This window comes from Macaca fascicularis, chromosome X (genome assembly GCF_037993035.2).
Source record: "Macaca fascicularis isolate 582-1 chromosome X, T2T-MFA8v1.1".
Classification (NCBI taxonomy): Eukaryota; Metazoa; Chordata; class Mammalia; order Primates; family Cercopithecidae; genus Macaca; species Macaca fascicularis.
The window spans coordinates 125,118,331-125,145,125 of record NC_088395.1 but is presented as its reverse complement, the minus strand read 5'-3'; the positions used below and the strand labels follow the sequence as shown (position 1 = coordinate 125,145,125).

At 39.9% G+C, this 26,795-nt stretch overlaps 1 protein-coding gene and 1 long non-coding RNA gene across 2 annotated transcripts in view; both read right to left on the bottom strand.

Annotated features, from left to right (window-relative positions):
* Positions 1 to 14,462: 14,462 nt before the first annotated feature.
* LOC141409444 (uncharacterized) lies at positions 14,463 to 18,890 on the bottom strand. Its single transcript, XR_012430265.1, has 2 exons — positions 18,755 to 18,890; positions 14,463 to 16,960 (listed from the first exon to the last, which is right to left on the bottom strand). It is a non-coding gene; the product is annotated as an uncharacterized lncRNA (long non-coding RNA).
* An 846-nt stretch (positions 18,891 to 19,736) lies between these two features.
* IL13RA1 (interleukin 13 receptor subunit alpha 1) overlaps positions 19,737 to 26,795 on the bottom strand; it is a 65,233-nt gene continuing 58,174 nt past the window's right edge. The window contains exon 11 of the mRNA XM_005594443.4: positions 19,737 to 22,517. Within this exon, the coding sequence (XP_005594500.1) occupies positions 22,425 to 22,517 (93 nt within the window). The 3' untranslated portion in view covers positions 19,737 to 22,424. The remainder of the gene's footprint in view (positions 22,518 to 26,795) is intronic.

Here is a 26,795-nt window from a genome sequence, read left to right as displayed (position 1 = left end):
AGCCGAGATCACGCCACTGCACTCCAGCTTGGGAGACAAAGCCAGACCTTGTCTCCAAAAAAAAAAAAAAAAAAAAAAAAAAAAAAAAAAAGACACTGTCAGGAAGGGGAAAAGGCAATCCACAGAATGAAAGAAAACATATGGAAATTATATATCTGATGAAGGATCTTTATCTAGAATATATAAAGTAGTTTTACAACTCAACAATAAAAAGACAATTTTAAAATGGACAAAGGATCTGAGTAAACATTTCTCCAGGGAATACGTATGATATACAAACGGCCAATGAAAAGATTCTCAACATTATTTGGTCATCAGTGAAATGCAAATGAAAACCACAATTGGATACCATTTTATACTCACTAGGATGGCTATAATGAGAAAGACAGATAATAATAAGTGTTGGCAAAGATATGGAGAAATTGGAATCCTGAAATATTGCTCACAGGAATGTGAAATGGTGCAGTCACTTTGGAAAATAGTTTGGAAATTTCCTCAAAAGGTTAAATATAGAATTACCATATGACCCAGCAATTCTATTCCCAGGTGAATATCCAAAAGAAATCAAAAACCTATATCCATACAAAAACTTGTATACTAATGTGCATAGTGTCATTATTAATAACCAAAAAGGGGAAGCCACTCAAACATCCATCAATTAATGAATGGATAAAAGGAAAGAAGTGCTGTTACACGCTACAACATGGGTGAATCTTGGAAATACTATGCTAAACGAAAGATGCTCACACAAAAGGCCACATATTGTATGATTCTATTTATATGAAATGTTCAGAAGAGACAAATCCACAGATATAGAAAGTAGATTAGAGGTTGCCAGGGGTTGGGGGGAGAAAGGAAAAGGGAGTGACTGCTAATAGGTACAGGGTTTCTTTCTGTGGTGATGATAATGTTCTAAAATTGATTGTGATGATGGTCATATAACTGAATATATTTAAAAACCATTGAATTGTACACTTTCAAAGGATGAATTTTAAAGATGCGCACTATATCACAATAAAGATTTTTTTTTTTTTTAATTTACGGGCCGGTCGCGGTGGCTCATGCCTGTAATCCCAGCACTTTGGGAGGCCGAGGTGGGCGGATCACGAGGTCAGGAGATCGAGACCATCCTGGCTAACACAGTGAAACCTCGTCTTTACTAAAACTACAAAAAATTAGCCGGGCGTGGTGGCGGGCGCCTGTAGTCCCAGCTACTCGGGAGGCTGAGGCAGAAGAATGGCGTGAACCCAGGAGGCGGAGCTTGCAGTGAGCTGAGATTGCGCCACTGCACTCCAGCCTGGGCCACAAAGTGAGACTCCGTCTCAAAAAAAAAAAAAAAAAAAATTACGGTGTGGATCCATTTATATAAAGTTCAAACAAAGGTGAGACTAAACTATATTGCTTAAATATGCATACAGAGATTATCGAAAACTAAAAGAAAGTATAGTACTATTCCTATAAAAGTCAGACTAGTGGTTCCGCCTGGGGATGAGAGAAGAGCTTTGATTAAAAAGAGAACCACAGAGGGCTTCTGTGGCATCCTAGTGTTTTATTTCTGATTTTTCTTGGTGGTTACATGGGTATTTCTTTTCTAACGATTTGTTAAAATCTACATACATGTTTTATGCACATTTCTGTATATCTGTTTTATTTTCAATAAACTGTTAAAATTAAACTCATTCACCTGAGTGTATGTGGACTACACTGAATTGTTAAAATATTGGACTGAGCCAGGCTATCAATTCCAGATATTTCAACAAAAGGGTTCCTAAATTAAGTGTCCCTAAGATTAAAAGAGAGAATAGGAGTGGAGAGAGTGTTGGGTAGAGGAGAAGGAAGATTTGACTTTCCTAAAAGACGTACTTCTTTGGTTCCTGTGCAAAGCACTAAAGATAGGGAATTAGTGATAAAGCATGCAGGCTCTACAGCCAAACCAAATAGGTTCTGCATCTACCACTTAATTTTTAGTTTCATAATCCTTCTGGGCCTCAGTTTCCATATCTGTAAGTGGAGATTATAATAGCATCTAGCTAAAATGTTACTGTGCGTATTAAAGAAGATTATCCTTGTAATACCTTGTGAATTTTTTTTTTAGATAAGGGACCTCACTGTTGCCCAGGCTGAAGTGTAGTGGCCATTCACTGTACTCATCATAGTGCACTGTGGCCTCCAACTCCTGGCCTCAAGCGATCCTCTCACCTTAGCTTCCCGAGTAGCTGGAACTATAGGTGCCTACCACCACACCCAGCTGAGTATGTTTTTTGACATGTAAGTGCTCTATAACTGGCATCTGTTATTATTTCTTCCTAAAGCGCGTTATGAGATGCATTAATTCTGAGTCCCTGTTGTATGTCTGTTATTGTCCTATTTTCCATTTATTGTAGATACAGTACATGAAAATATTACAATTGCATTTTTTTTTTTTTGAGACAGGGTCTCACTCTGTTGCCCAGACTGGAGTGCAGTGGCGTGATCTCAGCTCACTGCAACCTCCGTCTCCCAGGCTCAAGCAATTCTCCTGCCTCAGTCTCCGGACTAGCTGGGATTACAGGCATGCACCACTACCACCTGGCTAATTTTTGTATTTTTAGTAGAGATGGGGTTTCACCATGTTGGCCAGGCTGGTCTTAAACTCCTGACCTCAAATGATCCACCCCCCTTGGCCTCCTAAAGTGCTAGGATTACAGGCATGGTATGTGTAATAGAAACACACTCAGAGAGGTTAAGTAAGAAGCCTAGAGTCACACAGCTTTAAGAGGTGGAATAATGTTTTGAAAACAGATCCATCTAATTCCAAAGCCTTTGCACTTTCCATGTTTTCTTGGAGTTGAATGTAACCATCGTTCAGTGGGGAAATCAAAGAGTTTTTAACCAAATACTGTTTTATTAAGCTATTTATATGACTTAATAGGAGAAAACATGTCCAAAAGCCTGAGTGCTTTGTGTACTGGGAAAGTTTATATAGTGCCAATGTACCATTTCAGAGCAGACCTAAATCTCTCGCATTCCCTAAATAACACCTGGTAAAGAGATGTTCCTAGAAGTTGCTTAAGTTGCAATGATCTGGCAGGTTTTAAAGTCTGGCCAAACCTAAGGAATATAGCAGTAGGATTTCCAGGTCACAGGAAGTGTATTACCAACAGGAGAGCACATGCCACCAAATCTGAGGGAGTGCAGAGTCAAACTCCTAATGGGGAACCTGGCATCCAAAACTGTTTTTTGTCAATTCCTCTAATTCTGCACCAGGTATCTGAACACAGGAGAGCGTCCTCCCAGAGCACCACCATAGAGGGGCTCAGCAAACAGTCCAACCAATTCTGCATAGCTGCAACACCTCAGAAAATGTAGTCCAGCCTGCTGGTCTGGATTGATTGAGATGACTGAGACCCAAGTAGCCCTTTGGGAAATCATGGTAAAATCATGGTGCTGGATGTTTCAGAAATCCTTGGTGACTGATCAACTGGACTGCTGTGGCAGAGACAAGATCTAGAGAAAGTGGGGGAGGAGGGTGGGGTCCAGAGGCAGAAGTCAGGCTGGAAAGTCCTGGGGGCCCACTGCCAAGAGGGAGACTGGCAAGAAGTAGATCAGGATGGTGGCCATTCTGAATGTGTGTGTGGTGAAGGGAGCACTAAACTACAGCCTGGGGGCCTGGGCTCTGTCACTCTTGAGCTAATTAATTAACCTCTGGATATATCCATTCTCCCACCCATAAAATGGAAATAATAATAGTACCTATCTCATTGGATTATCGTGAGGAACAGATGAAATCATTGACATGAAAGCACTGTGAAAACTCTCATGGTATATAGAAATATGAAGCTAAGTGTTTACTTGTTTTGTTTACTTGTGTAGCCCCAGCACCTGGGACAGTGTCTGTCATATAGCAAGCACTCAATAAACATTCATTGAATGAATAATATTGCACTAGAGTTCGAGTACTGACTGTTTAGCATACTAGATGATCATGACAAGCAAAACTATGAGATGGGCGAAAGTGAGTTCTTGGCCGGCTGCAGTGGCTCATGCCTGTAATCCCAACACTTTGAGAGGCCAAGGTGCCAGGGTTGTTTGAGTCCGGGAGATCAAGGCCAGCCTGAGAAACATAGGGAGATCCAATTTCTATAAATAATAAAAAATTAGCCAGGCATGGTGATGTAGACCTGTGGTCCCAGCTACTCGAGAGGCTGAGGTGGGAGGATCATTTGAGCCCAGGAAGTGGAGGCTGCAGTGAGCCGAGATCATATCACTGCTCTCCAGCCTGGACAACAGAGCAAGATCCCATCTCAAAAAAAAAAAAAAAAAAAAGAAAAGAAAGAAAGTTCTTTCATTCTTCCATTTGGAGCCCTGTCCCCTGTCCCTTGACAGTGCCCTGGAGATATTAAATATCCAGCATCCTCAGCCGCCTCATTCTTCTTCACCCAGCCCACCTTGGTATCACTGATGAAAAGAATGATAGCTGCCATTTGTTGGAGGCATATTATGTTCTAAGTGTTAGGCTTCACATGCACATTCTCAGCTTGATCTTCAAATCCACCCCCACATTTAATGGCTATTTTTCTTGGGGAAAAAATACATGCTGATGACTCTAAAGAATCGGTCTTCTCATCTAGGTTGCAAGGCAAATCCTGTTACAGAAACTGGCATGATTCCTGTTGGAGTTTTTGTTCCCAGGACTCATCTGGGCTCAAATGAGGCCCAGGCTTGAAATTGTGTGGCAACGGACCCAACTGCCATAGCCATGCCATCAGGCATAGCTGTGATCGATGGGGGACAAGGGTCTCAATCTGCATGAAGGCACCAAGGCTCTGCTATCCTCTTTCACAACTACATGGCTAGGAAACAGCAGCTGTCATTCAAGCCCAGGCAATCTCTCTTCAATACTTTGTGACATTTAAGGAAGCAGATGGAACGACTTGACAAATGGAACGGCTTGTCCAAAGCTGCTCACCTGGGCTTAGAAATCCTTCCCCTCCGCCAAGAGATTTTTCATAAAGGAATGCTAATCTCTTTGGCACACTGCCCTTTGCACCCCTACAACCTTAAATGCTGGGGCCACTTAGTAGGTTCAGAACATTGTGGCAGGCTCTCTTATACCACCCCACCCTCCCTGATTCTTACTTCATAGCCCTATCAGAGTTAGAAATAATGCAATTACTTGTAGAATAATTTGATTACCTTTGGACTCCACCAAGTGCCCCTGAATTCCATGAGAGCCAGGTAGAATTGACTTTCTTCTCCACCACTTCCATAGTGCCCAGCTCTGGGCATAGTACAAAGCAAGTGCTCAATCAATATTTATCAAAGCATAAATGAATGAGTGAAGAGCAAACAAATGAGTGAGATAGAAAAGTAGAATAGAATAAATGTAATTGCTCTCAAACCTTTGAAGAGCTGTTCTATGAAAGAAAGAGGATTTTTATTATCTTTTCTCTCTTTTTTTTTTTTTTTTTTTTTTTTTGAGAAAGAGTCTCACTCTGTCGCTCAGGCTGGAGTGCAGTGGCACCATCTTGGCTCACTGAAACCTCTGCCTCCAGGGTTCAAGCGATTCTCCTGCCTCAGCCTCCCGAGTAGCTGGGACTACGGGTGTGCACCACCACACCTGGCTAATTTTTATATTTTTAGTAGAGATGGGGTTTAGCTGTGTTGGCCAGGCTGGTCTCAAACTCCTGGCCTCAAGTGATCCACCTGCCCCAGCCTCCCAAAGTACTGGGATTACAGGCGTGAGCCACCATGCCCAGCCCAAGATTTTTATTAACTTTTTATTTAGAAATAATTTAAAAATGGCCGGGCGCGGTGGCTCAAGCCTGTAATCCCAGCACTTTGGGAGGCCAAGACGGGCGGATCACGAGGTCAGGAGATCGAGACCATCCTGGTGAACACAGTGAAACCCCGTCTCTACTAAAAAATACAAAAAACTAGCCGGGCTAGGTGGCGGGCGCCTGTAGTCCCAGCTACTCGGGAGGCTGAGGCAGGAGAATGGCGTAAACCCGGGAGGCGGAGCTTGCAGTGAGCTGAGATCCGGCCACTGCACTCCAGCCTGGGCGACAGAGCCAGACTCCATCTCAAAAAAAAAAAAAAAAAAGAAATAATTTAAAAATTACAGAAGAGTTGTAAAAGCAGAACAAATAATTCCCATATACCATCTATGCAGATCCCACCAATTTTAAACATTTTGGCATTTGTTTTTATTAGTCTCTCTTATTACTTACATATTAATGTTCTTTTTTTTAGGAACTATTTGCAGGCAGGTCACAAGCATCATGCCACTTTACTCCCTAATGCTTCAATACATATTTCCCAGGGACACGGACATTCTTATAGAAGACCATTACCAAAATTAGGACACTTAATAGTGATGCAATATTGTAATCTATGTCCTTACTCCATTTTGCCAATTTTGAGTGAGGATTTTTTTGTTGTTGTTGTTCTGTTTGGTTCTCCAGGGCAGAAGGAAGATTAATGGGAAGATACATGACAAAAATGATTTTTCACTCTGGAAGTTGAAGATAGATCCAGAAAATTAGAACTATCAATAAATAAAATGGCCTTTCTCCAAAAATAGGCACTCCCTGTTGCTGCAAGGATTTAGGCAGAGACTAGATGATTACCTGTTAGGAATGAGGGAGGGGAGATCTCTTCTGAATATGAACTACAGAATAAGCTTTTGTGTGTACTTCTGCAAGCCAGGTGAATTATATGCTATGTACTGGGCTTGATTCTCTTTTTTTTCACTTATCATTTCTCATGTCAGGGCCGGTCCTTGGGTAGCTGAAGTAACCAACCATGGCATGAGGTTGAAGCAACCTCAACGTTCCATCAGCCTGGAAATATTTTCCCCTGACATCTTCCACAAACAGGTCAGCCCTGGAATAATAATATTAACATGTATTATGCACTTACAATGGGCTGGGCAATGGTGTAAGTGCTTTGTAAGTGTCAACTCATTAAGTCTCCAAAAGCCATAAGATATAGCTATTACTATACTACAATACCTATTTTACCGATGAGGCGTCTGAAGCTCAGGTGGGTTTTTGGTACCTTGATTTGGTTCAGGTCTGATGTGTTAAAAGATTTAAGAAATTATGATCAAGTTGTTCAAATAAGTGTATATGGAGATTTTTACAAAGCAGTTAGGCTGGGCACAGCAGCTCACGCCTGTAATCCTAGCAATTTGGGAGCCTGAGGCAGGCAGATCACTTGACCCCAGGAGTTCAAGACCAGTCTGGACAACAATGTTGAAATCCTGTATCTACTAAAAATACACACAAAAAAATTTAGTGGGTGTGGTGGTGAACACCTGTAGTCCCAGCTCCTCAGGAGGTTGAGGTGTGAGGATTGCTTCAGCCCAGGAATTGAAGGCTGCAGTGAGCTGTGATCGTGTCACTGCACCCTAGCCTGAGCAGCAGAGCAATATCGTGTCTCAAAAAATAAAAAATCGGTTCAATTATTTAAATGAAAAATAAAAAGGAAAGAAATAAACCAAATGATAGTATTTCAAGACTTCAAGAACATTAGTATTTCTTTGTTTATACCTATTCCTATTTTCATTAGGGCAGTCTAATTTGGAGGAGTTTTAGGGGGGTTTCTTTATTTCTACATTTCCTGATTTTCTGGTTGTTGTTGTAATTGATATTTTTAGACATGTTTTCACTGTAGTTGACATGCTAACTCAGAATGAAAGATTTTCCCAGAGACTGTCTTATGTAAAGCAATTGAATCTCCCTGCTGTATTGTCATTGTAGAAGACAGAGGAACAAGGAGGATGGCCCCTTTCCCAGCCTTATGGGTTTCATAGTTTTCAGAACAGTTAATTTCTGGCTAATTCCTACCAATCCTTAAAATTTCAGCTTAAATGTCACATCCTCAGAAAAGTTTTTGCTACCCTGCAAGGCTAGGTCAGAATCCCCTGTTACCTGTTCTCACAGCCTCATCAACCTTTTCTTCATCTCACCTCACTACATCTCACTGCATCATTGACCTTTCCTTCATAGCAATTATCACATTTAAAATGATTGTTTTCTGTCTTTACAGTTAGACTGTAATACAGGTTTCTGAGGGGCCCCATCTATTTTTGCTCCCTAATGTATCCTAGTACCTGACACACCATGGCCACTCAATAAATGTTTGCTGAATGAAAAATGAGTAAATGAAGATCCAGTTCCACTTAGGAAAAAGATGTTAGCAAAAGACAACACGGAAGAGTAAATTGTGCCCCTGGAGGCAAAAATGCAGTATTCTAGTATCAAAGGTCAGAACCAGGCAGTGACGAAGTCAAAATGAGGGGATTTGGGAGATCTGGCAGAGGGTGGTTCAGGCAAGAACTTTGGTCAGTTGCTAGAGTACGGTAGCAGCAGCAGCATGGAGGATCTCAATTCAGTGCTAGGATGCTGTAGCTGACTGAAAGTAGTCTGCTTTCAGGGGTTCAGCCCTTCTGGAAATATGCTACAGAACATGTGCACCCATTGTTTCCTTCACTGGGGACAGAGAAGTAGAACTAGGCTGAAAAGAATTTAAGGAAGAACTATAAAAGGCTTTTGAGAGGAAGGGTCTTGGTGGTTCCAAAATAATGTCCTCTCTCACTAAGTGGCTTTCACAAGCTGCCATTACAATTTCTACACGCAGCCCCCAGATGGCAGCAGTGTGTTACTCTTGGGCTGCCAAGTTCCTGATGAAGGCTCCGCTTTGACATCTAACCCACCATCCCATGACTGCCCCCAGAGCTAGCTTAGATTTGGGTTGTCCTCACACTGTGCTGAGAGGGCTTGCAATGTGTCTTATTTTGGGAATGACCTCATTGGTCTTTCCCTGGCAGCTGGCTCCCATAACCCTGACTCTTGAAGCTGCGCTCCTCTCATTGCCATCCATGAGTGTCCCCAACCCTGTAGGAAATCATAACCTAATGGTTCCTTCTAGCATACTACAGTGAACATGTCCAAAATGAAATTCGTATTTCTCATCTACTCCCCATTCCCCTCCCAAACTTCTGCTTCTCTATAACATTTTGAGCATCTCCCTCCCATTCATGGAGTCCTGGTGAGTCCACCTCTAAACTACTTCAAATCTGTGCCCTCCTCTCCTGTTTGCCAGGCATGGAGCAGATCCTCTCCACCTCTTGCCTAATCCCTAGGTCATCTGCTTATCTCTGTCATCTTTCTATCACAATCCATCCTTCCACTCTGCTCAAAGTCCTTCTGAGGACAGGGATGCCCCCTTTTGTTAATCTCTTCAGATCCTACTCTTGCTTTAATGTGCAGACCAACTAGCACTGCCCTCAAAAAACTTTTCTGGGTATCCTCCCAACCCTGACACCCCCATCATTTTTTCCACTGCCTATATACAGCACTTTAGTTGGACCTCCTTTCATAATTCTAATTGCTAATATTCTGCCTTGTTAATAATCCATTATTTATATACATGAATATGTCACTCTAGCCCTTAGCCAAGGTGGCAACCATGTGGCACAAGTACATCAACACCCCCCCCCAACCAGTACCCAACAAGAGACATCACTAATAGATCTTAGCCATCTTCCCACTGAGCCCAAACCCAATCTCAAAATCCTTCTGGAAACAGTATTCCAGAAGAACCGATCCACAAAATGAAACAAATTTGCCATGCCTGTGCTGGACTATCAGCAATAATAGGACAGAAAGTATGCACTGCACCTGTAGTCCCAGCTACTTGGCAGGCAAGAGGATCACTTGAGCCTAGGAGTTTGAGACTAGCCTGGGCAAAATAGTGAGACACCATCTCAATTTTTTAAAAAAGAAAAGAAAGCATGCCCTATTCTTCTTTGAATCTACTACAGCATCTTGTACAGGATCTACACTAATCAAAAGCCTTCTTGAATGAATTAATAAAAGCACAAAGTGGAATAGAGTAGACATTGATAATAGGAATGCTGCTCCCAGACTCCATGTTTCAATACTGCTGATATGAATATGGGTGTGTAAATATCCCAAGACCCTGCTTTTAATGCTTTTGCATAAATACCCAGAAGTGGGATTGCTGAGTCATATGGTAGATCTATTTCTTTTTCTTTTTCTTTTTTTTTTCTTTTTTTTGAGACGGAGTTTCATTCTTGTTGCCCAGGCTGGAGTGCAATGGCGCAATCTCAGCTCACCACAACCTCCACCTCCCAGGTTCAAGCGATTCTCCTGCCTCAGCCTCTCGAGTAGCTGGGATTACAGGCACCCGCCACCACGCCTGGCTAATTTTTGTATTTTTAGTAGAGACAGGGTTTCTCCATGTTGGTCAGGCTGGTCTAGAACTCCTGACTTCAGTTGATCCGCCCACCTTGGCCTCCCAAAGTGCTGGCACTACAGGCATGAGCCACCGCACATGGCCCAGGTAGATCTTTTTGAGGAACTACCATTCTGTTTTCCATGGCTGTTGCACCATTTCACAATCCCACAAATAGCACACAAGGATTCTCATTTCCCCACATCCCCACCAACACTTTTTATTTTATGGGTTTTTTTAATAGTGGCCATCCTAATGAGTGTGAGGTGATGTTCATTCACTTTTGTTGCTAAGTAGTATTCCACGATGTGACTATACCAAAAATTGTTCACTCATTCACCTACTCATTGATGGATATCTGAGTTTTTCTAGTTTTTGTAAATTATGAATAAAACCATTATAAACATTTCTGTAAAGGTTGTTGTGTGAACATACGTTTTTATTTTTCTGGGATAGATGCCCAAAAGTACAATTGCTGGGCCATGTGATAGCTGCATGCTTTGTTTTTAAACAAACTGCCACTCTTTCTCAGAGTAGCAGTTTAAGAAATATATGAGTGATACAATTTCTTTGCATCCTTACTATTATTGAGGTGTTGTCATTATTTTTATTTTAGACATTCTGAGAGGTCTGTAGTAATGTTACCAAAACATCAGGAGTTCCATCTAGGTCCTGTTTCTCACTGTGCAGAAAGGCAAACACTGAGACAATGAGTATTGCCAAGGAAGAAGGCTTTAATCAGGTGCAGCAGCCAAGGAGATGAGAGATCAGTCTCAAATCCATCTCCCCGACCAACTAAAATTAGGTGTTTGTATAGCAGGGAAGATGTGAAACCATGTGTGGGAAAACAGGAATTAGGGAGGGATAAGGAAGAAGAGTTGGTCAACAGGAAGCAGTTGGTTCATCAGCCAATCAAGATGGGTCAGGGATCTGGCTTCTCACTGTCCAGATGTGGTGATTTGGTGATTTTCAGATCCTTGATACTATCTGGGAGGCCTGATGGCGTATTTCCTGAGAAAGGAACTCAGATAAGACAAATGTAACATTCTCAAGTTTTAAGACTGGAAGGATCAATTTCTATGTTTATTCAAAGAGATCAGAAACATCAGCTCTGTGGGACAATTGGGTTGGTTTCATAGTCACATGGTTTGTATATTTCCCAGTGGTATTCAAGGCAGCAACTTATGGAAAACTGCATGATCAAGTGTAAACTCAGCAGATTTACAAAGCACACACTTGACCACAGCTAATTTTTCTCAACCTAACATTCAGACCCATAAGCCTATTTTTCCACCCTGCTTTAAAATTTTGAGTGCATTTTAAAATATCAAAAAAGGATTGCCCCATATTGGCCTTAATTAATCCATGCTGAAGTAATCTCTTTTAGTATCACATTTCCAATTTGTTTATATTGGTCCTTATCACGTGGGAAAAAATTATACAACACAGATATGCTCTGTACTACCATTTGCAAAAACATTCCATAGACATATTAGAAGTTGGCATTTGTGTGTGTGTGTGTGTATGCATAGCTGGTTTTTTTTTTTTTTTTTTTTTTTTCTATTTTAAGGAAGACTATGTCTTGGTTGTGTGAGAACTTCTAAGCTTCAAGGCCAAACTTGAGTTTTCACTTCTTTCACAGATGTCTGACTACACTTAATAAAGAATTTCCAGAATTCGCTGGACACCATGGTTGACGCCTGTAGTCCCAGCATTTTGGGAGGCTGATGCGGGTAGATCACTTGAGGTCAGGAGTTCGAGACCAGCCTGGCTAACGTGGTGAAACCCCATCTCTACTAAAAATACAAAAATTAGCCAGGCATGGTGGTGGGCGCCTGTAATCCCAGCTACTTGAGAGGCTGAGGCAGGAGAATTGCTTGAACCCGGGAGGCAGAGGTTGCAGTGAGCTGAGATCACACTATTGCATTCCAGCCTGGGCAACAAGAGCAAAACTCCAAAAAAAAAAAAAAAGAAAGAAAAAAGAAAAGAAAAGAGAGAGGAAGGAAGGAAGGAAGGAAGGAAGGAAGGAAGGAAGGAAGGAAGGAAGGAAGGAAGGAAGGAAGGAAGGAAGGAAGGAAGGAAGGAAAAGAGAAAACAAGAAGAATTTCCAGAATCCAATGGGATGCTAAACAAATTTTCAGTCAAAGCAATCTGGAAGGGAAAAAGAGCTACTTTGTGGCAGCAGGGCTGTATTCATTCCTAAATGTCAATGTAGTATGATTTTAAAGGCCAAACAATCATTTGTTCCCAAATTCTCACCCCTGTATATCACAAAGCATCATTATTTAAAAAACTACCACGAGCCTTATTGGATCCTGATTCAAGCAAATTGTAGGAAAAAAAAAAAAAAAGACTTATGAGACAATTGGGGAAATGTAAACACTGACTAGATAATTGAGAATATTAAGCAATTCTCATTTATTTTTAAAGTGTGATAATGGTATTGTAGTTTTTTAAAATAAAGAGGGTCCTTAGTTTGTAGAGATATATACTAAAGTATTTACCGATGAAATGATATGATGTCTGGGACTTGCTTAAAAATAATTCATTGTGTAGGAAGTAGGGAATGGGTGGTGGTATAGATGAAATAAGATTGACCATTTTGATAATTGTCGAAGCTAGTTGACGGGTATATGATCATTCACTGTAACAGATTCCTTACTTCTACATGTTTGAACTTTCCCATAATAAAATATTTTTTTAAATCCACCATAAAAATGGTAGCATGGTTTGGGGATATTGAAATATCCCCTTGTAATATTAATTTTATCCAGAAATAGTAACCCACAAACTTCTTAGCCCTCCTTGGCTACATTAGCAAAGATGAATTGATCAAACATCTTAGGAGGAGGCAGAGGCCACAAGGAACAGGAAATGAGGCAGGACAAGTCTGAAAAGAGTTAAGAAAAGCTTGGAACATGGACTCTTGCCAGAGTGGACAAGCTGTTGCCAACCACTGAACGAAAGGGTTTGGAAGTGTAGCAGCTGGAGAGAGGATGCTAAAAGAAAGTAGTAGATTTATTAGGGGGAAGGTGTCTTGTATATGCATGTTGGTGGGGGATAGTAGGGTGGAGCTTGAATGCTCAAGGCTGTAAAACAAACTCACCCCTTGATTAGAGCTATCTTTGCCTCCCTTTGGAAACATCATGAAAATAAGACATGTAGAACTGATTCTTAATCCAATTCTCAAGTCAAACAATAACTCAGAATAATTTTCTGATTTTTCCCCCATTTTCAAATCTGCAAGTCTTAGGTCAGCTGCTTTTCTATACCTGTTTCCATTATTTTCCCAAAACAATCAAAAGTTACCATTTTATTGATTGCGAATGTTAGACCTAAAGGAGCCCCTGTAGATCACTTACTCTTTTTTTTCCACAGGTGAGCAAACTGAAGCTCAGAGAAAGAAACTCGTCCTGCATCATACAGTATGTAGGTAGCACAGTGCTGGCACATGGTAGACACTCAATAAATATCTGTTGAATCCAGGGTTGATACATACCTACCAAGTAATTATAGCCAGCATCTGACCTGATTGGTTGGTGCCCATATCGCATAGCTTTAATATCGCCCCCAATTATACAGCTGAATGAACAAAAATAAAGTAGTAAAGCCAGATTGTTCTTGACTTGCAGACATTCTTTTTCTGTAATTCTAGTTCTAGTCTTCATGGGGCCCTAAGTGGGCAGGCAGGGCCACCTTTGGCTGCGAAGCTTAGAGCGAATTCAGGCCTCCTCTGGACTTGATGTTTGTTAATTATCCATTAGCCTCCTCAGTGCCCCCAGATACTAGCCAGCCTTATTTGGGGCCGCATGGCAGGCAGAGTGTATGGCAACCCTCACATGTTAAAGGTTTGATCTGCATTCTCATCCTGAGAAAGTAATTTGGGCTCCAAACTACCTATTTTACTGTCAGGGAGTGGATATCCAGCATTATTTTTCCATTTCTCATCTACCCCAGGGATGAGGGGAGAGTGGAAAGAAAGAAAAGAAAAAAGAAAAAAATACTTTTAAGTATTTCTAGAAGTATAAATAAGAGTTAATGTTGCTAACTGGATTTATACCATATAATTTTTTTCTAAAAGCAGTGTAATTGGAAAATGCCATGCCATTACAAATTCACTACAATGAAGGCAAATAGTATAGTATAATATGATATTGTAAACCAGGATTGTCACTTTCACATGAGAAGGGAGAAAAAATTGGTTCCAGAACAACAGTACGTGCAATCACAATTACCATTTATTAAAGTTCACTGTGCTAAGCATTTTATGTTTTATTTCATGGACACCTCACAACAACCCTATGTGGTAGGTCCTTTTATCAACATTTTACAGATGAGGACTGAGCCTCAGGTAGATCAAGTTAAGAAAATCTCCCAAAAAGCAGAACCAAAAGACAAATAGAGGGAATATGGGAGAAAAAAGATACGAAAATTACAGAATCAGTCCAGGATGTCCAATATACAACTAATAGGAATCCTAGAGATAAAGAAAATAGAAGAGAAGCTATTATGTGAGAAATAATAGAAAGCAATGTCTCAAAAATGAAGCATGAGATTTTATATTGAAAGGGCTCACAAAGTCCAGCCCAGTAAATGGAAGAAGATCCACAATATGGCATATTATTAAAATTTAAAACACCAAGAGAAAGAGGCCAAGAGAAAACCTTGCAGATGAAAGTTACATGTAGAAAATTAGAAATCAATCAGACATTTCTAAAGCAACACTAGAAGCAAGAACACATCGGAATAATGCTTTCAACATTCTCAGAGGAAATTGTTTCCAATTAGTAATTCTTCACCTAGTAAAAATTTTAAGCATATGTGAAGATTATATCTAGACAAAAAATGATTTTACTAAAATCACCTTGGCTGGGAGCAGTGGCTCATGCCTGTAATCCCAGCACTTTGGGAAGCCATAGTGGGAGGATCATTTGAGTCCAGGAGTTCAAGATCAGCTTGGGCAACATAGGGAGATCCCCATCTCTACAAAAAAATAAAAATTATAGCTGGGCATGGTGGCAAGTGCCTGTAGTCCCAGCTACTCGGAAGGCTGAGGTAGGAGAATCGCTTGAACCTGGGAGGCGGAGGTTGCAGTGAGCCAAGATCACACTACTGCACTCCAGCCTGCGTGATAAAGCGAGACCCTGTCTCAAAAAAATAATAATATAAAATGAATAAAACTTAGCCGGGCATAGTGGTATGTGCCCAGAGTCCGAGCTAATTGGGAGGCTGAGGTGAGAGGATCACTTGAGCCCGGAAGGTCGAGGCTGCAGTGAGCCATGATCATGCCACTGCACTGTAGCCTGGGCAACAGAATGAGACCCTGTCTAAAAAAAATAAAATAAAATCACCTCCCGTGCAGCCTTTCTAAGGAATTTAGTAAACGGTGTGGTCCAGCAAAACCAGGGCATAATCCAAGAAGGGGGACAACTGGGAATGCAGGAAACAGAAGCTGGAAGCGGAGGGAATTCCCAGGATGGCAGCTGGGTGCTTGGCCTAGAGAACAACCATTTCAGGATGGATCAGGAGGGCAGCAAACTCTAAAGAGGGCTGTCTCCCCCCCAAAATACATGAAACTCATGGATTACCTAATATGTTTGATCATATTGAGTGAAGTGTTATGGTTCTTCAGAAAAGTTTGGGATTGAACTCATGACAGGTACATAAAAAAACAAATCAAAGAAAGGGAGACAATATGGAAAAAAAAACAAAGAAAATATAATTAATGGTACAGTGCATAAGTTAACCACAAGCAGTATTTACATAAATATAATGCAAATATTGACTATTTTAACCAAAATATTTATATTTTTGGAAGAGAAGTGTGAGTATGTGTGCACGTGTATGTTAAGAGGCATAAGAGCAAGCTAATTCCTCATCTTCCACAGAAGGAAGTTAGATCATTTCTAAACCTAAATAAAGATAAGAAATTGCAATATTAGGGTATTATTGAAAAGTAAAGGGTTATATACCAAAAGAAACAGGTAAAACATGTTAAATGTAGTTTAAAATAACACAAATGTATTATATCACACTTCTGTAGGTCAGCAGTCCAGCACAGTGTGGCTGCTCTCTCTGCTGAGGGTCTCACAAAGCCCAAATTATGGTGTCTGCCAGCTTGTGCTCCTATATGGAGGCTCTGGGAGAAAATCTGCATCCAGGCCCATTCAAGTTACTGGTAGTCTCCAGTTCCTTCCCACACTTCCTACATGGCCCCTTACATCCTCAAGCCAGCAACAGCACTTTGAGCCCTTTTTGTGCTTTGACTCATTCTCCCTCTTCTGCTTTCAGCTAAAGCAGCCAATTTCTCTGCTTTTAAGGGCTTGATATTGGGCTCACCCAGACAATCCAGGAAAATCTATCTTAAGGCCTGAACCACAATTACATCTGCAAAGTTCCTTTTTCCATGCAAAGTTACATAGTCACAGGTCCCAGAATTAGGGTGTTGACATCTTTTCTAGGAGCAGGAATCAGGGGTAAGGAGGAGTGGGACAGGAGACTGCTTTTTTTAAGTGATAAGCCCTATAATACTCTTTGACTTTTAAAGTATCATACATGCATATTAATACGTATTTGTTAGACACAATCATGGCTGGGCCCTTGTGAAAATCCTGATTTGGGTGGACCACAGGTTTCATCCAATGTATTAATTCCTTTGTTCTTCCCACTGCATTAAAGGGCCTGCTCCTCTGGTTATTTTTGGCAGTTTCGCTCCATCCTGTAGTGAAAGTAAGAGGCATTTTCTTGATTTGTAAAACAAAAATCATCTTAGCCTTTATTGGATGTCAAAATTAATAGAGCTAATCTAGTCCAACCTCCTCATTTTACAGATGAGAACACTGATGCCTAGAGATGCCCAGAGCCAGTGTTGATAGCAAAAATTCTCACTTTCAAATGAACTACACAACCTATGGTCACTGTTAGGAGTCATGGATGGGATTATACATCACTGTCTAACACCTTCATTTTACAGATAGGGAAACTGACCCAGACAGAGAAAGTTATCTGCCCACATTAATTTGGAACTCCTAAATGCTAATCCAGGTTTCTTTCCCCTATACAAAGTAGCCTTCCCTTAACTACCTACCTCATACTAAGCCAAATCTTATTCACTTCTAAATTACTATTACATAGCACATTGCCTAGCTCATAGATAAATGAATGCACAAATGAATCTCTTAAAAGACACTATAGGCCAGGCACAGTGGCTCACGCCTGTAATCCCAGCACTTTGGGAGGCCGAGGTGGGCGGATCACCTGAGGCTGGGAGTTCGAGACCAGCCTGACCAACATGGAGAAACCCCATCTCTACTAAAAATGCAAACATTAGCCGGGCGTGGTGGTGGTCACCTGTAGTCTCAGCTACTTGGGAGGCTGAGGCAGGAGAATCGCTTGAACCCGGGAGGCAGAGGTTGCGGTGAGCCGAGATCACACCACTGCACTCCAGCCTAGGCAACAAGAGCAAAACTCCATCTCAAAAAAAAAAAAAAAAAGACACTATAAAATGCTCACTTTGCAATTAATGATTTAAAATCAGAAATCTTCCAGTTGATAAGCAATTTGGCAAAAATGTGAAATATTTTTTTTTCTTTAGGTAACTGCCTTTTGGGAACAAGTAAATATCCCACTGACTATATTATACAGGCTTTAAAGTCAGACTGACTTGTTTCCCAATTTTGTCTTAGTCTCTTACTAGATATGTGATCTTGCATACACAGCTAATCGTTCTATGTCTCAAGTTTCTTCCTCTGTAAAATGACGTTAACAACACAACCTATCTCATGTGACCAGCATAGAGATTATGTGAAATCACACATGTATCTTGGCGCATAGCAGCCACTCAGAAACTATTAATTTTCTCTTTTTGTATAATGGTCTACCCAATAAATGCTGAAAACCAGCAGTTAAATATTTTCCTGTTGCTAATGGTAAACTAAAAATGTGACCATTAGGAAAGATAGTGAAAGCCAAAGAACCTTCAGGAAGAAATCATCTTGGGGATTGATGTCAAAAATATCTAGCACATCCAAATGTCAGTAAAACTCCTCCCCTGCTTAAAGTAAAAGCATGCTAAGATTTAGCTACGGAATTTACAAGAAAAACTTTGCTTGACCCAACCATTAGGGTTTAAAACAGAGTCTCTGAAATAAATGTTCTTGTCCTCTGGCTTTTTAAAAAACTACTAATAAGCTAGTAGCATAATGTGCTTTTCATGTGAGCATAAGTTACACCTTTAAAAGAGCAAAAGTTCATGGAAACAAGGAAATGATAAATTACTCTGGAAAGCAAATGTGCTTAGATCATTCTGGCTCCTCTACCCCTGAGACAAAGTGATCATGTTTGTGGCTACAGGAATTTGTTTTCCATAGATATCATACAAATTTACGACCTCAAGGGGGTTCTCAATTTTAAATGTTTTCCATTATAACACTCAGTGATGATGTGTTAAAAATCAGAAAAGAGGTTTCTTACTTTAAAACAACAAGAACAACAACAAAACAGCTATACTTACCTGGAAACAGATTTTCAGAATCTTCCTGGATAATTCTAGATAGTTAAAGAAGTAACTTGACCAAGATCAGCACCCTCACTCTTACCCTAGGGTTTGGATTCTATAAAGATACAGGGTAATTAGCAAATGTGATCTGATTGAAAACATATTCCTTGAGCTTAACACAAATGAGGGGAAGAAAACCTCCATGACATTAAAACCATTTTGCAGTAGTTATAGAAAATATGAAACAGTATCACCAGCATTTAAAAGGACAGCTATTGAAAACTGATTTTCTTTCTTTTTTTTTTTTTTGAGACGGAGTCTCGCTCTGTCGCCCAGGCTGGAGTGCAGTGGCGCCATCTTGGCTCACTGCAAGCTCCACCTCCTGGGTTCACGCCATTCTCCTGCCTCAGCCTCCCGAGTAACTGGGACTACAGTCACCCGCCACTACACCCAGCTAATTTTTTTGTATTTTTAGTAGAGATGGGGTTTCACTGTGTTAGCCAGGATGGTCTGGATCTCCTGACCTCGTGATCAGCCCGCCTCGGCCTTCCAAAGTGCTGGGATTACAGGCGTGAGCCACTGCGCCCGGCCAAAAACTGGTTTTCTTAGTCTCTAATCTAACCTGCTAATCTATTACCTTGTGACTAGAGGTCCACATCATGTATATGATTAATCATATTGCACTCCACTTTAGCTTAATATTAGAAAGGACCAACCCTCCATTTCCATTAATTATCATAACTATAATTTATTGAATACTTAAGTCCCTTTAGGTGCTGCTTACAAAGGCTAAATTAATATTAAACTAAGTGTATTCATGGCCTTATCAGAAAACACAGGCACACCAGAACAGCCAGAACATCAAAGAAGCTCATGATGAATGATTATAAGATAAAATAGCTGGCTTGGAATTTTTTCATAATGTTTCTTCTTTTAACTCCCATTTTCTCTACCTCTCAGCATTTCCCCAAAATAAGACCAAAGGAAAACATTTGGGTGACATACAAAAAGACAATATTTATTTTACTCAAGCTTTCCTATAAGAAGTTAAACAGATACAATCCCTGGTTGAAGACTACCAAAAATGTTAACATTGTTTCACATATCCCTTCAGTGCCCAGATGAAGGAAAAAACTTAACTGAATGAAAGAATAAGAATTACCATCCTGACAGTGGGTTTGCTTAGGTATGTTAGGAAAAAATCCACATAGGTTAGATCTAAAATAGTAAATGAGCCTACTAGTTTCCCACGGGGGATGGGAAATCCACTGATACAGAGGCCTCCAAGAGTTCCCAAGGCCTAGGGATCACTTTTTAGTAACTGTAAAACCACCACAAGTATTCCCATAACTTCCTTTTCCCTCCCTTTTCCCTCAGCTATTTTACTGCTAAAAGAGGAGGATAGGAACAAAAGATCACTTCCCCACTCCCAGACTGCATGACTGTCAGCATCAATGTTCGTTGGGAATTTCACAGCATCCTCTTCATGGCCATCTAAATAGGATAACAGTAAAAATGGCTAGGGGGAGGCATGGGTTTTGCTTCCCAGAATTACAAAATACCTGGAAAGGAATTAATCTCATTCCTATACAGGAAAACCAAATATTCTTTCTAGAGAACAGCAGAACAAAGTAGAGCATCTACAATGGCTGTCTCCCAGCCTCAACCTGACTTCACAAGGAGGAAACAACTTTACATCTGCCGTTGTCATGAAGCCCAGCTTCCTCAGAGAAGCCAGGGCGCCATGCTTCTCCACGGCCATGGAAGCAGGCTGCCACTTGTACCCAAACCTGTAGAGAGTGAGGGTTTCTTATCTCCCCTCCCCTAGAAGCAGGAATTGCAAGTAGCATCATTGTATTAATATGATTGGTAAATGTTTGAACAGCTTGTGAAATAAAGTTCTCAAGTTCCTACCAGTAATATAAGTCTGTGTGTGAGGAGAGAAATAGAGTGGGGGAAATGCCTCTCATTTCCCATACTTCTTTAAATTTGGGGGAAGTAAGAGTAGAGGGGATATATACGGATATGTTGTGGGGATAAGTGAGAATGGAACCCAACATATGCCCCCAGAAAGCATAAACAGAGCCTTGGCTGGCTGGCTACCAATGTAAGACACAAAAGCTATTTAATTAATCATTTATGGCAGAGAAAAGAGGAATCCTGGACCCATCTTGTAAAGAAAGAGAAATAGGTTCAACTATTCTTTTTTTCTCAAGCGAATAGCAATGTTCTAAGTGAAGATACTACCTCATCTCTGTTTAGAAAATGCACAAATATCAATGCTGAAAACCCTCACATGGAAGTTACAAAATATGCAAGAATTAGTCACTGTTTCTCGGACTACTCATATTTAACCTGAGATGCTAATTATCCTCTGCTCCTCTGGGTCTCCTGAGCAGATTTACCTCCTAATTTCCAATGAAAATCAAAAGACTACAAGAAGGGAAGGGGGGAGAATGCAAAAGGGGAAATCAGTGTGGGAGCTGTGGAGGAGTTAAAAGGTCTGAAAAATGACTGGTGGAGATTAACAAAAAAAGTGGCAAGAACTGAGGAGTCCCAAATAGACTGTAAACCCCTGAAAGGGGTCTGTGCTTCACACCTGGGGGCCTAGCACAAGCCAAAGACACAGTAAATGCTACTTGAGTAGCAGAGGTGAAGAAAATACATTGTTAGAGACTTCATGGTTGAAACTCTAATACCCAAGGAGTCATTCTACCTCCACTGCCTTTGAAAGGCTTTGAAAGGTCTGGTCAAAGCAGCTGCCTCTGGTTTTTCTGTAGTTGTCATCATCATGGCCAACACTGATTTCTGGGGCTTTCAAAGCAGAGGAAAATGCTGTCGAAGGGAATGATGACTCCAGACTATTAAGAGGTTTTTTTTGTTTTGTTTGTTTGCTTTTGAGACAGAGTCTTGCTCTGTCACCCAGGCTGGAGTACAGTGGTGTGATCTCCGCTCACTGCAAGCTCCACCTCCCAGGTTCAAGCAGTTCACCTGCCTCAGCCTCCTGAGTAGCTGGGATTACAGGCGCATGCCACCCGGTTAAAATTTGTACTTTTAGTAGAGACGAGGTTTCACCATTTTGGTCAGACTGGTCTCAGACTCCTGATCTCAAGTGATCCACTCGCCTCGGCCTCCCAAAATGCTGGGATTACAGGCGTGAGCCACCGCACCCAGCCCAGACTGTTAAAAGAGTTTTAATAGCCACAAACATGGTTCAATGGGATCCAAAATAATAGATATCAGATTTTATCAATTTTGTTTGCTACATGTTCTTTGTGACTCAAGTTTGACTTTAGCATTTGCACCCCAAATGAGTTCCCCTACAAATAAAATTTGTTCATGTTGACACAAAGAACACAAAGCAACTATAGATCCCTTAGGAAGTTGTCACGACTCTTGATAAGATTAACTCTACTGCTATTATCACTTTTTGCTTTGTCCCCTAGTTTGAAGTCTGCTGACTTTTATAATTCAATGAGAATGACTCCACACTCTTCTCCAAAGCGCCCATTATTTTTAGTTTTCCGGTGCGCGACTCAACATAAAGACCTGTGGCTCTTATGAGCTGCCTGTTTTTAAATGCTGCAGTAGTTTCAGTTTCCATTTAATAAGTCCCCAGATAACAAATGGAGAATGGGAAGAATCTTCACAAGGTCACATTGAAGGTAAAAATAAATTATCTCCATCACTGAGAGGCTTTCTTCAGGTTTTCTATCAGCACTACAGAGTCGGTTTCCTCCTTGGTTTGCTTCTCATAGATGTCATACTTCTTCCAGTGCTAGAAGGGAGGAAAAAACACACACAAAATGACATTTCTAAACAGTGTTCTTTCCCTGAGTACTTAGTGCCAATGCTTATTTTTAGGTTGGTGTGCATGGAACCATAAGTGCATGATTTCCTGTTTTTTTCTTTTTTGACCTAAGAATCTTTATCTATCTGAATGATTAATGAAACAGAACAATCAGGAATTAACATTAAATGGAGGTGGGAATCATGGGATAGTTACATGATGTACAATGACTATCTCCAGAAATAAACAAATTTGGACATTTCCAACATTGGAAATAAAATCCATTAAGAAGAATAAAACGATGTCATGCCCTTCTTACTCCAATTGTTTCGCTGAGAACTTTATTACCTTTACTTTCTTAATGTCATTGCTCCAGAGACATAACAGGTTCAAAAAGTCAAGTAGCATTGAGATGAATGGCAAAACATAAGATGTTCCAAAAGTCTTACTGCAACTGAAATTGTTGAAAGACCCTATATTAAGAGCTTCATCTAACATTATTTGCTAGAACAGGAAATTACACATAAAGCACACTTATCTTGAACCCAATTCAAGCATGTCTTTTATGGTAAAAGCCAATATCCTGGTCCTTGTCTTTTTTTTTTACTTTTACTTGTAAATCAGAGGAAAGGGTGAAACATGAGCTCGGTCCTCTCATCTGTAAAATAAAGTTGTTAGACTAAACCAGGGGTTAGCCAACTATGATCCACAGGCCAAATCTGGCTGAATGCTTGTATTTGTTTCTATATTGCCTTTGCTTGCATTCATGTTGTAATGGTAGAGTTGTGACACAGACTGAATGGCCTGCAAAAACAAAATCATTTACTATCTGGCCCTTTACAGAAAAAAGTCTGCCAAACCCTGCATTAGATTATGTCTAAGCTCGTTTTCTGCACAGATGTTCTTAGGAAAAGAAATAGAAAGAAGGAAAACAGAAACAAGAACTGCCTCAGGTTGTGCAATTGAAGATGGACTGCGCAAGTTAAGAGATGAGGGGATAAGTTGGGAAACGCTGCTGAAAATATGCAAATTATTCTAAATAAATTACATAACCCTGACACACCTACTGGAATGGCTAAAATTAAAAATACCGACAATTCCAAGTGCTCATAAGAACACAGAGAAACTGGATCTCTATGTATTGTTGGTGAAAATAAGACAGTGCAGTCATTATGGAAAACAGTCCGACACTTGGTTATAAAATAACACATACACTTACCACATGACCCAGAAATCCCACTCCCAGGTTATTTACCCAAGAGAAATGAAAACATGTCACACAAAGACTTCTACATTAATGTTTATAGCATTTTCACTAGTAATAGATAAAAACTAGATACAACTCTGATGTCCTTGAACAAGTGAATGGTTAAACTGTGTTACAACCGTATTATAGAATACTGCTCAGCAATAAAAGGAAATGAACTACTGACACACACCACAATGTGGATGTCTCTTAAACGCATTATGCTGAGTAAAAGAAGCCAACTCAAAAAGCTATGTACTGTGTGATTTCATTTATAGGTCATCTTGCAAGACTTTAGGGACAGAAAACTGATCAGTGTTTGCAAGGGTCTATGATTAACAGAGGGGGTTGACTGCAAAGGACCACAAGAGAACTTTTAGGAGATGATGGAAATATTCTATATTTTTATTGGAGCAGTGATTACAAAATTGCATATATTTGCTAACATTCTTCTAACTGAACACTCAAAAAAGAGTAACTTTTACTGTAAATTACACGTCAAACTTGATTTTAAAACGTGAAATATACAGATTTCTAATAAAAACAATCTGAAAAAAATTACATAACCTTGAAAAAATGGCTTATTTAATAAATGACACTAAGACAACTGGGTAATATAAGCATTTGAAAACAATGCTAAACCCTACCTCATAGCCTACATGAATAAATCCCTGATGGATTAAAGATCTCAATATAAAAAAAACAGAATCAAATAAGTACTAGAAAAATATGTAGAGGAACAACTATATAAATCTAAGGTGGAAAGGGCTCTTTACACCTAAAACTACAGGAAGATTTGACTGCATAAAAAAAGAAAACCGTTTTGTACATCATTAATTACCCTAAATACAACACAAAGGAAAACATGGATAAGAAGCCAAAGGGTTAATATCTAATATGTAAAGAACTTTACAAACCACCAAAAGATGAATACAACAAGGAAAAATGGAGATGGAACAAGAATTTCACAAAAGAATTAATTCAAGCCAATGAACTTGGGAAAAAGTACAAAACCTGACTATAAAATTAAGACGCTCTTTTCTCATTTATTAACTTGGCAAGAATTTTAAAATTAGATAACATCATATTGGCAAAAGTATGGTCAAACAACCAGTCGAACATACTGCTGGTAGGTACATGAACTGGCACAACTTAGTTGTAATCTATGCTTCTTATGAAAAAATTTAAGTTTGTGCATTTTAATGTCCCAGTTTCCTTAACACAAAGGAATCATACTCTCCATATGTAACCTGGGTGTTTCACCTAACAGTGTATGTTATATATTTTTATACATCAGTAAAATTATCTACCTCATTTTAACCTCTACGTAATATTTCATTGCACGAATGCACCGTAACTTATTTAGCCAGTTTCCTTAATGGGAATTTAATCTGTACAATCTTTCTGGATGACAATTTGTCAATACAGGTAGAGCATCCCTTATCCAAAATGCTTGGGACCAGAAGTATTTCAGTTTTTGGAATATTTGCACTATATACTTACTGGCTGAACATCACTAATGCAAAAATCTGAAATTCAAAATGTTGCAATGAACATTTCCTTTGAATGTCACATTAGAAAGTTTCAGATTTGGAAGCATTTCGGATTTTAGATTTTCAGATTAGGAATACTCAGTCTGTATCAAAGAGTTTAAAATATATATGCCCTCTCCCTTGATCACACAATTTGGCTTGTAACAATGTATCCTAAGACAGTAATAAAATATTAATACATATGGTTATACTTAGCTGTGAAATGATGCCTATACAATGAAATTTAGGATTCATCCAAATGCCAATTGGAATTTTTTTAAGTACATTATAATACGTGCACACAATGGAATATTATTTAGCCACTAAAAACTATATTATAGGGGACCAGGGTTGACTAACGTTTCCTGAAAATGGCTAGATAAAAAGTATTTTTGGCTTCGGGGGCCATATAGTCTCTGTGCCTATAACGCGACTCTGCTGTTGAAGCATGAAAGCAGCCACAGACAATATATAAATGAATGGGCCTGGCCAACGAAACTGTATGACATTGAAATCTTAATTTCATGTGCCATGAAACAGTATTCTTAGATTTTTTTCCCAACTATTTAATAGCACAAAAACCATTCTTAGGTTAAAGACTGTACAAAAACAAGTGGCAAGCAGGATTTGCCCCTTGGTCTATAGTTTGCAGAAAAATTCTGCGAAGAAGATGGTGGTAGCGGCATAATTTTTGAATCTTCCCAAATATCACCATAAAAAAACACAAGTGGGAAATATAAATAGGAAAGTAAATCCAAAATCTACCAACACAAGATGAAATCTACAACAAAACAAGATGAAAATGATTCCCCCATGAACCTCAAAGTAAGAGTGAGCGTGGATAAATCAGAGAGAGCTATAGGACCAAAATGGTATCAGCTGTGGAAGAGTATATAAACGGACTCAACATGGCATCCTATAGATCTGAGAACTGTAAAACAACTCAACTCAAACTTCAGCAAGCAAATTTATGAGCAACTAATAAAGGGAAGGGTTGGCATCTTTTCAAACAGTGATTGAGTGCAAGGAGTTCATTGTCTAGACTGAAAGCAGCCTGGGCCTCCAGAAACTCTCAAAACTAATCCTTGATCCCTTCCAGGGCAAAGCTGCACTCTGAGGAGAAACTGGTGGGACTGGATTACAAATTGGCCAGGACAGGGACAAGAGAGACATAAAAGAAAGCCTAGATTAAAGCAGAAAAGGTAGACAGAAAGGGCCAGGAGATTTCAGAATGTAATTCACTAGAGGATGGAGCTCTATAGCCATAAAATTAGGGGAAAAAAAAAACAACAACTTGTCTCAATCAAGCCTCCTTCTAAAAGTTCAGGAAACTGATTTCATACAAAAATGAACAACAGAAACCAGGCGTGGTTGTTCATGCCTATAATCCCAGCACTTTGGGATGCCAAGGCAGGAGGATTGCTTGAGCCCAGGAGTTTGAGACCAGCCTGGGCAATACACATGTGAAACCCCACCTCTACAAAAAAA